Raw genomic sequence first — 15208 nt, 5'->3', positions numbered from 1 at the left:
TAGGAATACAAAGTCTTTCACTGCTTCTACATTTTCTCCCTCTATTTGCCAGTTATCAATCAAGCTGGTTGCCATAATCTTGGTTTTTTTGAGGTTTAGCTGCAAGCCAGCTTTTGCACTTTCTTCTTTCACCTTCATCATAAGGCTCCTCAGTTCCTCTTCACTTTCAGCCATCAAAGTGGTATCATCTGCATATCTGAGATTGTTAATGTTTCTTCCAGAGATTTTAACTCCAGCCTTGGATTCCTCAAGACCAGCTTGTCGCATGATGTGTTCTGCATACAAGTTGAATAGGTAGGGTGAGAGTATACAGCCCTGCCGTACTCCTTTCCCAATCTTAAACCAGTCCGTTGTTCCGTGGTCTGTTCTTACTGTTGCTACTTGGTCGTTATACAGATTCTTCAGGAGGCAGACAAGATGACTTGGTATCCCCATACCACTAAGAACTTGCCACAATTTGTTCTAGTCCACACAGTCAAAGGCTTTAGAATAGTCAATAAAACAGAAATAGATGTTTTTCTGAAACTCCCTGGCTTTTTCCATTATCCAGCGGATATTGGCAATTTGGTCTCTAGTTCCTCTGCCTTTTCTAAACCCAGCCTGTACATCTGGCAATTCTCGCTCCATGAACTGCTGAAGTCTACCTTGCAGGATCTTGAGCATTACCTTACTGGCATGTGAAATGAGTGCCACTGTTCGATAGTTTGAACATTCTTTAGTGTTTCCCTTTTTTGGTATGGGGATATAAGTTGATTTTTTCCAATCTGATGGCCATTCTTGTGTTTTCCAAATTTGCTGGCATATAGCATGCATTACCTTGACAGCATCATCTTGCAAGATTTTGAACAGTTCAGCTGGGATGCCGTCTTCTCCTGCTGCCTTGTTATTAGCAATGCTTCTTAAGGCCCACTCAACCTCACTCTTCAGGATGTCTGGCTCTAGCTCACTGACCACACTGTCAAAGCTATCCCCGATATTGTTATCCTTCCTATACAGGTCTTCTGTATATTCTTGCCACCTTTTCTTGATCTCTTCTTCTTCTGTTAGGTCCTTGCCATCTTTGTTTTTGATCATACCCATTTTTGCCTGGAATTTACCTCCAATGTTTCTAATTTTCTGGAAGAGGTCTCTTGTCCTTCCTATTCTATTGTCTTCTTCCACTTCCGCGCATTGCTTGTTTAAAAATAATTCCTTATCTCTTCTGGCTAACCTCTGGAATTTTGCATTTAATTGGGCATATCTCCCCCTATCGCTGTTGCCTTTTGCTTTCCTTCTTTCTTGGGCTACTTCTAGTGTCTCAGCAGACAGCCATTTTGCCTTCTTGGTTTTCTCTTTCTTTGGGATGTATTTTGTTGCCGCCTCCTGAACAATGCTGCCAACTTCTGTCCAGAGTTCTTCCGGGACCCTATCTACTAAGTCCAGTCCCTTAAATCTATTCTTCACCTCCACTGCATATTCCTGAGGAATATTCGTGAGCTCATATCTAGCTGATCTGTGGGTCTTCCCTAATCTCTTTAGTCTGATCTTAAATTGTGCAAGAAGAAGTTCATGGTCTGAACTACAGTCAGCTCCAGGCCTAGTTTTTACCGACTGTACAGATGTCCGCCACCTTTGGCTGCAAAGGATGTAATCAATCTGATTTCGGTGTTGTCCATCTGGTGAAGTCCATGTGTAAAGCCGTCTCTTAGGTTGTTGGAAGAGAGTGTTTGTTATGCAGAGTGAATTGTCTTGGCAAAATTCTATCAGCCTATGTCCTGCTTCGTTTTGTTCTCCCAGGCCATACTTACCTGTAATTCGAGGTGTCATTTTACTGCCCACCTTAGCATTCCAGTCTCCTGTGATGAAAATAACATCTCTTTTAGGCGTGTTGTCCAGTAGGTGCTGCAGATCCTCATAGAACTGCTCTACTTCAGCTTCTTCAGCATTTGTGGTTGGGGCGTATATTTGGATCACTGTGATGTTAGATGGCTTGCCCTGAATTCGAATTGAGATCATTCTGTCGTTTTTGGGGTTGTATCCAAGCACTGCTTTAGCCACTTTACTATTAATTATGAAGGCTACTCCATTTCTTCTGTGGTCCTCTTGTCCACAGTAGTAGATCTGGTGGTCATTTGATGTGAAGTGGCCCATTCCAGTCCATTTCAGTTCACTGACGCCCAGAATGTCTATCTTTAATCTTGACATCTCACCAATAACTACATCCAATTTGCCCTGGCTCATAGATCTTACATTCCAGGTTCCAATGGTGTGTTGATCCTTAGAACATCGGATTCGCCGTTCACCACCAGCACCGTCGGCCGCTAACCGTCCTTTCGGCTTTGAGCTAGCTGCGTCATCACGACTGGGGCTAGTTGAGCTCATCCTCTGTTCCTCCCCAGTAGCATTTTGACCATCTTCCGACCTGGGGGTCTCATCTTCCGATGGTATACCGACATATCTCTGGTTGTACTGATCCATTTAGTTTTCACGGCAAGAATACTGGGGTGGGTTGCCATTACCTTCCCCAGGGATCGCATTTAGTCTGACCTCTCTGTCATGACCTTCCCGTCTTGGGTGGCCCTTCACGGTTTAGCTCATGGCATCATTGAGGTGCTCAAGCTCCAGCACCACAACAAGGTAACGATCCTTTGCGGAGGAACATTCTTTAGTGTTTCCCTTTTTTTGGTATGGGGATATAAGTTGATTTTTTCCAATCGGATGGCCATTCCTGTGTTTTCCAAATTTGCTGGCATACAGCATGCATTACCTTGACAGCATCATCTTGCAAGATTTTGAACAGTTCAGCTGGGATGTCGTCATCTCCTGCTGCCTTGTTATTAGCAATGCTTCTTAAGGCCCATTCAACCCCACTCTTCAGGATGTCTGGCTCTAGCTCACTGACCACACCATCAAAGCTATCCCCAATATTGTTATCCTTCCTATACAGGTCTTCCATATATTCTTGCCACCTTTTCTTGATCTCTTCTTCTTCTGTTAGGTCCTTGCCATCTTTGTTTTTGATCATACCCATTTTTACCTGGAATTTACCTCCAATGTTTCTAATTTTCTGGAAGAGGTCTCTTGTCCTTCCTATTCTATTGTCTTCTTCCACTTCCGCGCATTGCTTGTTTAAAAATAATTCCTTCTCTCTTCTGGCTATCCTCTGGAATTTTGCATTTAATTGGGCATATCTCCCCCTATCGCTGTTGCCTTTTGCTTTCCTTCTTTCTTGGGCTACATCTAGTGTCTCAGCAGACAGCCACTTTGCCTTCTTGGTTTTCTCTTTCTTTGGGATGTATTTTGTTGCCGCCTCCTGAACAATGCTGCCAACTTCTGTCCAGAGTTCTTCCGGGACCCTATCTACTAAGTCCAGTCCCTTAAATCTATTCTTCACCTCCACTGCATATTCCTTAGGAATATTAGTGAGCTCATACCTAGCTGATCTGTGGGTCTTCCCTAATCTCTTTAGTCTGATCCTAAATTCTGCAATAAGAAGTTTGTGATCTTAACTACAGTCAGCTCCAGGTCTTGTTTTTACCAACTGTATAGATGTCCGCCACCTTTGGCTGCAAAGGATGCAGTCAATCTGATTTCGGTGTTGTCCATCTGGTGAAGTCCATGTATAAAGCCGTCTCTTAGGTTGTTGGAAGAGAGTGTTTGTTATGCAGAGTGAGTTGTCTTGGCAAAATTCTATCAGCCTATGTCCTGCTTCATTTTGTTCTCCCAGGCCATGCTTACCTGTAATTCCAGGTGTCATTTGACTGCCCACCTTAGCATTCCAGTCTCCTGTGATGAAAATAACATCTCTTTTAGGCATGTTGTCCAGTAGGTGCTGCAGATCCCCATAGAACTGCTCTACTTCGGCTTCTTCAGCATCTGTGGTTGGGGCGTATATTTGGATCACTGTGATGTTAGATGGCTTGCCCTGAATTCGAATGGAGATCATTCTATCGTTTTTTGGATTGTATCCAAGCACTGCTTTAGCCACTTGACTATTAATAATGAAGGCTACTCCATTTCTTCTGTGGTCCTCTTGTCCACAGTAGTAGATCTGGTGGTCATTTGATGTGAAGTGGCCCATTTCAGTCCATTTCAGTTCACTGATGCCCAAAATGTCTATCTTTAATCTTGACATCTCACCAATAACCACATCCAATTTGCCCTGGCTCATAGATCTTACATTCCAGGTTCCAATGGTGTGTTGATCCTTAGAACATCGGATTCGCCGTTCACCACCAGCACCGTCGGCCGCTAGCCGTCCTTTCGGCTTTGAGCTAGCTGCGTCATCACGTCTGGGGCTAGTTGAGCTCATCCTCTGTTCCTCCCCAATAGCATTTTGACCATCTTCCGACCTGGGGTCTCATCTTCCAATGGTATACCAACATAGCTCTGGTTGTACTGATCCATTTAGTTTTCATGGCAAGAATCCTGGGGTGGGTTGCCATTACCTTCCCCAGGGATCACATTTAGTCTGACGTCTCTGTCATGACCTCCCATCTTGGGTGGCCCTTCATGGTTTAGCTCATGGCATCATTGAGGTGCTCAAGCTCCAGCACCACGACAAGGTGATGATCCTTTGCTGAAGGGACCAGGTTACCCCTCAATATTATAGTCGGCGATATTCAGGCTGAGTTAGTTGAATTTAATTTCAACTTTCTGTTGAAATCATTGTATGTTAAGGTGTTGTCATGAGTAAGGATGGCGAGCAGGGGGCTCCCATCCAGGCTGTAAAGCACATCCATAGTACTGAGGAATTAGGTATCCATTCAAAGAGACACAGATCAGGCCCGCCTTAGCCTTTGGGGTTTATAGGTCTGGGTTTTTCCCACGCTTCTTCAGTTTGTTAGGATTTTCTGTTATGTAGCAGTAATAAAACACTAGAGACCTATTCCTTGTCTCAGCGTGGTTCCTGGCTGTTAGGACAGGTGTGCCTAGTTTGTCCCACTGATTTCCAGAGGTTTAATTTACCTCTGGATCTAGTGTGGGATCTTCACAAAACATATTTGTTAACTCATTAGCCATTTATGAACCATCTTAAAATGTCATCTTAACTGGAGCATAGTAACTGCAGTTGGTGGGAAGAAACCCTAGAATGCCTTTTCCTTCTGCTACTCAGCAGAAGGGCCAAAATAAGAACATCTCAGAGAAGGTCAGAAGGCACAGAGATCTTTCCTTTTGCCCTGTTGATAACATCTTCTTTAATTTTGTAGAAGAGACAACAGCAGCTCAGACACATTCAAAAGGTTAGTAAGAGCCTGATGCAACTTCCCCAAATGCTGGCCTTGAATCCCACCAACCCCTTTGTATGTTGCTCTTCCTTCTGCATTTTCCTGCAGCTTAGCTGTATCATCAGGGGAATGTGATATCATTGGTAATCAAGCCATGAACCCTCACCAGCTTTCTTGTTGAATCTGAGTCCCCTCACCTGCTTTTGAAGCATCAGCTTTGGTAGCAAGATGGCATTCATGGCCAGCCTTCTGCATTGCATAATAATATGGCTAGTCCTCATTTCTTCCAGCCTAACATACAGTAGAGATTTTTATACAACTTTTCTTTCCATTTGCTGTGGGCCGTCTTCCCTCATACTTCGTGACTTCTTCCAAACTCTTTTCCCTTTGTATTAATGATGTATTACATGAGAAACATCAGAAAGCTTTCTGATCTATTATTATTTAAAATGTGAAGTCTGGTGTTCAGCCTCCAGCAGCTACAATATCAAATCATGGTTTTGGTTTGCTTTCTGAAAGTGTGATGGTCTCAACATTTGCAGCATTGCACATAGGAATACTCTGGCAATTTACATCACCTCCTGTTGTGCTAGCTGGTATCCCTTTGAATAATTGGAAGAACAGAGATAAATGCAAAGTTCTTCACTCAGAAAACAAAACTTGAATGCATCAATGTATAATGGGAAACACCTAGCTTGGCAATAGTAAATGAGAAAAAGATTCTGGAATAGCAGTTGATTTAAAATGGAACATGAATCAGGAATGTACTGTGGTTGCAAAAAGGACAAAGGCAATTTTAGGTTTCATCAACAAGAGCATAGTTTTAAAATCACAGTAATTCCACTTAAATCTGTGATAATTAGACCCAGCCTCAAATATAATTTCCAGTTCTGTGCACTACACTTTAAACTGTAATACGTTCAAAGCATGTAACACATTCAGAAATGATCAAGGACTGCAAACTAAGCCTTAGGAGGAGAAGTTGAAGTAAATGGGAATGCTTACCTTTTAGAACAGCGATGGTGAACCTATGACATGCGTGACAAAAGTGACACGCCATGACATTTTGGATGACACACAAGCGTTCACCAACACCCGACAACAACTATTCTCCCTGTTTGAGTTACCAAAGAAACTGAATGAGCAAAAGGCACTGCAACTCCCCCTCCATCTATCTCCCCCATCCCCATCTCTGCCCTTTGGCTACCCAAAATTGGATTTTTAAAAAAAATAAATGAATATGTAAAGAATTGTTTCTCTTTTGTTTGGGGAGTGGGGTGTGACACACCAGCAGAGTCAAGTTAGGCATTTTCTGAACTTTTGACACAATGAGCCCAAAAGGTTCACCATCACTGCTTTAGAAAAAGAAAAAAATTGGGAGGTGGGGAGAGGGAATATGGTATTCCTCTTGAAATATTTGAAGGGTTTTCATGCAGAAAGTCAAGAAGATCTTCTCTTCATTGTTTCAGAGTACAGGACACAGATTAGTGGATTTAAGTTACAGAAAGGGAGATTCTGATTGAATGTTGGGAAACCTTCTTAACAAAAAGAGCAGCAGGACAGTGGGACCAGTTACCCAAAGAGGGAGTAGGATCCCCTTCATTGGAAGTGTTCAACAGAGGCTAGAGAGCCATCTGTCAGAGATTCATAAATTTGGATTCCAGTGTGGAGCAGAAAACTTTGTATCACCTTCAGAATGGTCATCCTTTTCATATTTATTTAATCAGGGTGAATGACATCCATCAATAATAGGCTTCTAAGCTCAAGTGAAGTCTTACTGAATGAGTGCTGCTGAGTTTCACTCTCAACACAGCACTGCTCTCCAAATGCCAAAGAATGGGATAGTTTTGTTCCCACAGTTGCCCTCCCTCAAAACTTTGGCTTGAACTTTTCTCAACCTGAGATTCATGTAGTCCGGTTTACAGAGTCACACATGTGTCTCCCTTCAAAAGTGAAGACTATCTTCCTAGCTTCATCCATCCTACCCAGTTTAGAGATGGGATTAAGTGAATGCACAGGTCTCTGTGGAAAATAAACAGTTCAAGTTATCTACGTGCTTCTAAGCAGAGAAGGAAATAAAGTTGAAATGGGGAAGGTAGTTTCCACTTTGCACCTCCCCAACAAGCTAGAATAGCTACACTTCCCCAAATTTTGTTGTACAGTTCACAGTGCCCAGATGTGTGTGCATGCATGCAAGTAGTGGGTTTTTAAAGGACAGTTTAAAAGGACATGTGTTATGGAATAGTCTTTTTAAAGTATTTTTTAAAAGAAATAAAATTCAAAGAAAAGAACATTTTACCTTACATTTTCCACCAATCCAGTTTAGACTTGAGTCACCATCAGCCAACACTGCGCTCTGCTGCTGGATGTTCTCTATGAGTTTTGGAAAGCCTCCAAGGAAAAGGAAATTACCATGCTGAACAGTCACCTGTAACAGTTCTCTGTGTGTTTTACCATCCTAAACCTGGCACCTCAGTGGAAATCTCAATAGGGATTTCCAGGACAGTCATTCTCACTTCATTTGTTTGTTTGTTCTCCTGTTCTCTAGGTAGATAATCAAGGCATAATAGAGTTTTTTTCTCTGGGATACCACTGGGCTTGATTATTGGCCACTTAATGAGCACAAAGGAATTAATATTGGATAGGAGCCATCACAGAAGGCCAGGAAAGGTCATTCAGATTTCTTTGTTCAGTGTGCTTTCACTGATGGTAATTTCAGCAGTAGCTAAAGCTACCCCCAGTGCTTGTTGCAACATTTCAAAGGATTCAGCTTAACTATCAAGAATCAGATAGTTCCAGGCTTCCAGCATTGTTGTTGAAACAGCAATCTCTGTTAAATCAGTTGATGTTATCAGTTGTGTGTGTCTGTGTATATATATACTAAATATAAACAGATTGGATTTATGAGTTATAAAGTGGGATTTATTTAAGTCTAGGAAAATATGTTGCAGGGAGAATCTGATAGCTGCAATCTGTCACTGAATCTTCAAATGTTTAAACACAACTCAGTTCATTACTGCAAAAGTTCATGAATTCATTGCAGACTCCAGGGAAAGACATCTCCTACTCTGGTATCATGCATTGCATAGACTATTGTGATGCATATTGGCTTCCAAAGTTACATGGTGCCTACTCTGAAAAACAGGATGCTACATCGGATAATCTTACCTGCAAGATGGTGTCTGTGGGTACTAATATCCCCATGCACACATCCTCACCCCAGTCCTACTGTGGTAACTATAATATTGTAAACCGCTCAGAGTCCCTCATTTGGGGGAGATGGGTGGTGACGAAATTTGATAAATAAATAAATAACCAAATAACCAAATAACCAAAGTCTCAACATTCTAATTATGCACCATTGGTAGACTTGATAAGTAGATGGTCATGGAGAAAATCTATCTATGTGGTCGCTAGGCATCAAAAATGTCTTGATGGCACACAGTTCATCCATCCATCCATCCAAATTCTATATGTGCCTACTGACAAAAATAGTTTTGGAATTCTGAGCACACTGGCTTGATCAAGCAACATTCTTCTCATGTCCAGAAGTTCTAACCAAGAATGACTTTCAAACATAGTTCTCCAGTGAATGTGTCCATTTTTAGGTCTGTTTACAATCTCATCTACTCTGAAAGAACAAAAAAATAAGTGTCTATAGAATCCAATACATGGAGGGTTCTTTCTTAACAGAAAATCACCCCTTCTTTAATATCTGATGCCACCTTTCAAAGCATGTATTTAAAGGTCAAGGCATTCAAATTGTTCTAAAAAACAGTTGTTTGATAGATCACTCATATATCAATTGCTTATGTTACGTACACAATTGCAGATTAAATACAGGAGACATGAAACTTACAAGACAACCTCAGTTTTTTCTTTAAGTCAGGAGGTACATTTGATTGTTGGACACCCATGATTAAGATTAGATTCAGCCATGGCATCAGTGGTTGTTTGTTAATTTGGTAACTGTGTATGTCCTATTACCTTCACATCTTGGCTGCTTGTGGTTCCACTAACCGACACAATTCAATCTGTCTTCCTGCAGGCCCTGGAGCAGTGCATGATGGGAACAGTGGTGGGTCAAGAAGAGCTGGCTGCATTTGGCTGCTTCCCTTGCTTCTTTTACACCTCCTGCTCAAGTTTTGACCCTTTCAACGATGGTGATGCTAAAAGGAAGGGAGGAAAAAAAAAGGAAGAATATTTTAAAAAGTCAGAAAGTAATCATAATAGTAAAGAATATATTATCACAAAATCTTGGAGAGAAAGAAAATGAGTCTGAAAAACAAGAAGAATCCAAATTCATCTCCTGAAGTTACAACACAACTGAGTGTTCTTGTTTTCTTTCTATTTTTGTTTTCTTTCTTTCCCTTTCTTTCTTTTTTTTTTCTGTCATGAACAAGTATGCAGCTGTTGGTGACCAATCAGTGCATTGGGCTGAGTGATCATTCTCCCCCTTTTGACTCAGTCATGTTGTTGCTTTTCTTTATAGATCCCAATTCTCTTATATGGAGGATTACAAGTTCAGCTGTCTGGCAACTTACATGTCATGGCTTTTCCCCACCCATTCCCACCACTTCATGGACTGTGCTTTCCTCTGTATGATTGCAAATTTTAACAAAGAACCAACGAACAAGAACGACTCTTACGAAACGACCATGCACAGCTGCAAGAAAACAATCACCATCACACACGGTTAAGACATTAATTCACTGTACTACATGGATATTACTGGATTCCGATTCATCATTAATTTTATTAATTATATTTTCTGATATGAGCCTAGAACTGTTAGTTCATTAAAAAAAAGTACAGAAAAAAAAAACACCCAACAAAAAAAGGAAAAGAAAGAAAAGAATGAAATAGTAAAATAAGTTGAATACTGGGCTTCTAAACTAGGTTTACAGGCTGTGGAGCGTCAACGTCTGATTGTTTGTGTGATCAGTTGGGATAAGCATTGACACTTTTGTAGAAAAAGAAGTGACATGGAAGCAATGGCTCCACCAGCATTACTGAGTTTTCATTCCTTATTCTGGTGTTCAGATGAAGGTTTTCCACTGTTTTCATAATGTTTGGAAGTACAAAGGTCGATGCTCACTGTAAGTTGAGTTAGATTGATATGCTTATTCTTTTTATGCTGTGTGTGTGTGTGTGTGTGTACACACACACACACACACATACTGTCTACACAGTTTATATATATATATATATACACACACAAACACAGTTTTTATATATATATATATAAAATATATAAATATATATAAAATATATAAAATATTTTTTTTTGTTAGCATTCTAGCACATTATTTCTCAGCTGGGTCCTTCTTCCAACATTACTGCATGCTGTAAATGGAGTAAACTGTGTATTAGACTGGAGGATAAAGTTTTATTGGTAACTGTATTTAACTCCTCCCTTCTTTTTTTTCTTTTTCATGTTTTCTTTTCTCTCTCTCTCTCTCTCTCTCTCTCTCTTATTTTCCTTTGGATGATTTACATTGTGGAGACATTTATAAAAAAGAAAAAGAAAAAAAAAATCTGCCGCATATCTTTCCCGATTCAGAGTTTTCTAATGGGGGGAATAATGATGGTAAAAGTGAATGCATTTCCTCCTCCCACCTCCACCCTGCACAACGCTTTACAGCTCCAGGTAGAAACATGCCAAGGACTGCAAAAAAGAGAAAGGAAAGTTTCATATAATACTATGTCTTTTAAGTAGAAAGGGGGAAAAAAACTTTTCTCAAATTGCATTAGTTTTGTTCTCTCGTCTTCTTTTCAATGGACCTGGAGAAGCGCACCTTGATGGTGGAGGCTTGGGGATAGCCAAACAGAGGCCTCCTTTGCCCTTGGTTTGTTTGGAGGTCAAAGCTGGAGGTTTTCTCTGACTTTACATTAAAAAAAACAAAACAAGAATATGTACCACTTTGTCTTTTCATCTGGTTGTCCCATCTCATTCATAAGCTGGTTTGGAGGAGGATTGTGTATAGAGCTCAATTAAAACATTGAACTTGGATTCAAGAGAGATCCAAGTTAGGGGACTAAAGTGGGAAGCCAGCACTGTGAAAGGGTAAGTAGTAACTCAAGGACCATCCAGTTTCTTTCAATATAATTGTTCCTTGCTGTATGCAAGCAGTGACTCATACCTGGGTATCCTCTCACTAACTTGATTTGGTGATAGCTGAGAAATGCATTAAAAGGCCATCTTATGGGCAAACCCAGGACTCCCTATGCTCAGGAAGGATGGGGGGATGAGATTAGAACTCATTCAGAACTCATTACATTTGGGTCCTGTGAAACTTAAAAGCCTATTGGAGGGAGCATGCTAGAAGGCTATGAACTAACCAGACAAAATCCTTGCCTTCTATAAAGCCTTCATTCTGCAGCTCTGTGACTCTTTACATTTGCCGCCTAATATCGCAACTTGAACTTGGTATGGCACTTCCCTTCACCATTAGCCTCAACATAGCTTCACTGATTTGCCTGATCCTGGAGTTAACAATGGATCACATTTCAATCAATCATCAGGGAGTATTGACAATATACATATTCCTCTTTTTAAAAAAAAATGTCTATGGAATAAGTAACTGTTGTGAAAGATTGGCATGTTATTGGAACTGACGCATCACACAAATCTAACCAGGAGCCCCATATCCCACCCCAAGATGTGCACCCTTGGTTTACAAGGTGTTTATGGCCATATGCTTGCATGACCATATCAAATACTGTAGCTGTATAGAAGTATATATCTCTGCATTAATCAGAACCATTCAAACTCCATTTAATGTCTCTGTCCTCAACAGCTTGGTCAAACCGACACACTGCTAGCATTCTCTACAGCTGCCAGATCTGTACAACTCTAGGCAATTGTTAGAAGACAGCAAAGAAGGAAAAAAAAACATTTTGCTCATCTTGGGTTGCCTCAGATTTTTCCAGCCTAGATAGAGTGGATATTTATTCAATTAATCCTTAAGCCAACCCAATAGGCTAGGTCTGAACAACATGCTAAGCAACAAAACAATTGACAAAGCTAAATAGTCACCAAGCTTAGCATATTATGGAAATGAGTCTGCTTGGTCTATACCTGACATCCTGTGATTATGGAATTTGTCTTGTGTGAACTCTACCATTGTGTTTGGGAAGCAGAGTTTATGGCTTAGGATGTTGTGTGAATTACTCAGTAGATCATGGTTAAACAAACTATGGCTTAACACAATATATGAACCAAGTGAAAAGGAAGCAAACTTGCTGCAGGGATGTTAAGACCCCAAATGGAGGGTGATGAATAGATTAGTTTGAATTTCAACTATCACCTTAGCTGATTTTAATAGCTTGGCATTTCTCCACCATTTTCAAACTGTTTGAACCCCAAAGGCTGGCACTTCCATGCTCAGGTGAGTTGGTTGTGGGACTGATATCAGTAACTTTCCCTGAAACCAGAAATTAGTGACTCACAGAGATGGCAACAGAATATAGGTGAAAGCAGTGTTTAAGATATGTTCCCAGGATCTAAGGAATATTTAATAATAAGATTATATAAAATAGCAATGTTACTTTTTATTCAAAATGTGCACACACAGGCTTCATTTGTGTCAACACACAAATGCACTTCATTTGCAGGCTACCACACACTTTCCCCCATCACTGATTCCTCTTTCCCTACGGATCCCTCCTTTGCAATGCCAAAATAATTCTTCCTCAGTTCTTTATAAGCTGAAACTCCAGCTGTAAAATTATTTGCTTGTTCATTGGTTTACTGGCATTCATTTGCCACAAGAGGTTGGATAGTCAAAGGCATCCAGTAGAGGCTCTGATGACATCCAAATGACATTGTATGCATCAAGGCATTGTCATGCAAATGACACAAATAATGCACTTGCATCGTTTCTGCCTGTTGTTGCAAAATGATGCAAATACATCATTCGGGTCATTTGCACAATGACATTAGGAGACATATGTTGTCACTTGCCATCTCCACTATCTAAGTGCATAGCCATAATGTATTTAAAACATTAATTGAACAAATTATAAAAAAAACATTGGCAGCTGCTGGCTAGTTTCTCAAAAACATCTCCATGAATTTCTGTGTCCAGAGTCAATATTCCATTGAATTTAATAGGACTTAATCCCGGATGTGTTTCTGTAGATTTGCATTGTGAATTTTGAACTAGGCACCTTTACAAATAGAAAGAATTATGATCAGATACAAATCCACGTTTCCCTTATGGTTGCATTCCTTAGAATTGTTTGTATGTGCTGTAGCAATCATGGACAAATGAGAGAAAGCTCAACCACTCTGCCTTTTCTGAAATATACTGTAGCAAACATTTCAAACAGTTATGTAACTATATGGTTTCTGGTTCTTCCCTGAAGATCCTTTCAATGTTTTGAGAAGCAAGAAGCACATTCCTATACATTTTCCCTCAAGCATTTATTTAACCATAATTAGGTGTGCACTGGATTTCAACTGGAATGTTTGCAAAGACATTAGGGTTTCGTGTCTCCCCCATACCCCTTCAGCTTGGAAGCAAGCTGGCTCTTGCTCACATAAGCAAAGTAAGCTCATTTGAAGCCATCCTAGCCTCTCCAGGTGTTGGAGCTTGATCCACAACTGCACTGAATAGACCATACCACTGCAGAGAGTGGGGAGGGAGCTGATAATATTTTTCAGTGCTGCACTGTAAGACAGTCACAACAGCTCCCTATAAAGAGAAAGAAACAGGGCTGTAAACAGAAAGAAATAGGGTTGAAGGATAAAGCTTCAGACACACATAGACGATGTTCTTCTTGCAGAGAATTCAACTGAGATTAACCTCAGTAGGGGCCAGAATATACAACCTATGGTCTTCTTGATTGTTTAGCCTACAGTTTCCACAAATCCTGGTCCTTGGCCAAGATGGTTGGATTGATGGAAGTTGCAGTTCAGAAGAACTGGAGAACACCAGGTTGCCTCTCCCTAATATGCATCCAGTCCTGTCCCCAAAATAAGCCTTCAGTTGGAAGCAGCACAGTCAATTCCACCTTAGTTCTATGAAACATATTGACAGATAGCTCCCTGCCTCTAACCTAACATCCAAATCCTTGTTAAAGATGCTGTACTGAATTTATAATGAAACTTCTACACCACTTGTGAGACTAAGTAGTGGGTTCGGTATTCAACTTATTCATCTATTTGCTTTATTTAATAAATAAAACAGAAAAAAAAAGACAGTAGCTAAAAAATCACACATGCAAGAGTTTTTCATAGATATATAAATACATACATGAACCTTTACACAATAGTTTCAGTAAAAGGTGATCATATTTCATTGTAATTGTCCATATATAATCTAAGTCAATAAGCAACTTGTTCATAAGTCACAACTAACATCAGGTTTTCAATAGACTGAGTAATTGGGGCTATAAATTTATCTTTTCAATGTTTAAGTTTCCTAGCAATAAGAAGGTCATGGAGAATCTATTTATGTTGTCCAATTGTCAATTTCCACATAACAGGGATGTAGTTCAAAAGAATATAGACATTTGTAAATATTAAACTTTGTCTCAGAATCAAACTAATATATGTAATTAATTCTGTCCAGAACATAATAACTTTAGGGTATTGCAAAAAAGATGTTATAATTAAACATTTTTCTCACTGCATCTCCAACAACATGAAGATTTTACTCATTCCTTTTCTATACCAACACAATGGGATCCAATAAATCCTATAATTTAAGTTCTATTGAGATTCTGGGTACTAAGGTTAAAACAGCTTCCCATGTGTTTAGCATTCGATTTAGCAATTACTTTGCAGATTATTATTATACACTGGGAAGCGGGGATGTTTTATCCATATCTTGAATTGTGCAGGACTGAATCATGAAAATTCTGTCTAGAGACCAATTGAATTCCTGATCCTTGGTTCAGAAGTACACTGTTATTGTTTCTTGTTTTGTCCTTCTGAGCCAGTCTTGGCTGCTGGTGACTGACTGGAGAAGTCCCAGCAGTTTTCTTGCCAACAT

The 15208-nt window shown here is 40.1% G+C and overlaps 1 protein-coding gene across 3 annotated transcripts in view; it reads left to right on the top strand.

Moving 5' to 3' along the window:
* Window positions 1-9419, top strand: part of NTM (neurotrimin) — a 643325-nt gene extending 633906 nt beyond the window's left edge. For 2 of the 3 annotated variants that reach the window (XM_063311185.1, XM_063311187.1), the window contains one exon: window positions 9256-9419. In XM_063311185.1, coding sequence (XP_063167255.1) covers window positions 9256-9356 — 101 coding nt within the window. In that variant the 3' untranslated portion in view covers window positions 9357-9419. The remainder of the gene's footprint in view (window positions 1-9255) is intronic. The other variant, XM_063311186.1, reaches the window with a different exon arrangement.
* Window positions 9420-15208: the final 5789 nt, after the last annotated feature.

The sequence above is a fragment of the Candoia aspera genome, chromosome 9, assembly GCF_035149785.1.
Source record: "Candoia aspera isolate rCanAsp1 chromosome 9, rCanAsp1.hap2, whole genome shotgun sequence".
Taxonomy (NCBI): Eukaryota; Metazoa; Chordata; class Lepidosauria; order Squamata; family Boidae; genus Candoia; species Candoia aspera.
Note: the sequence above shows the minus strand (reverse complement) of the source record. Positions and strands in the feature narration are given on the sequence as shown.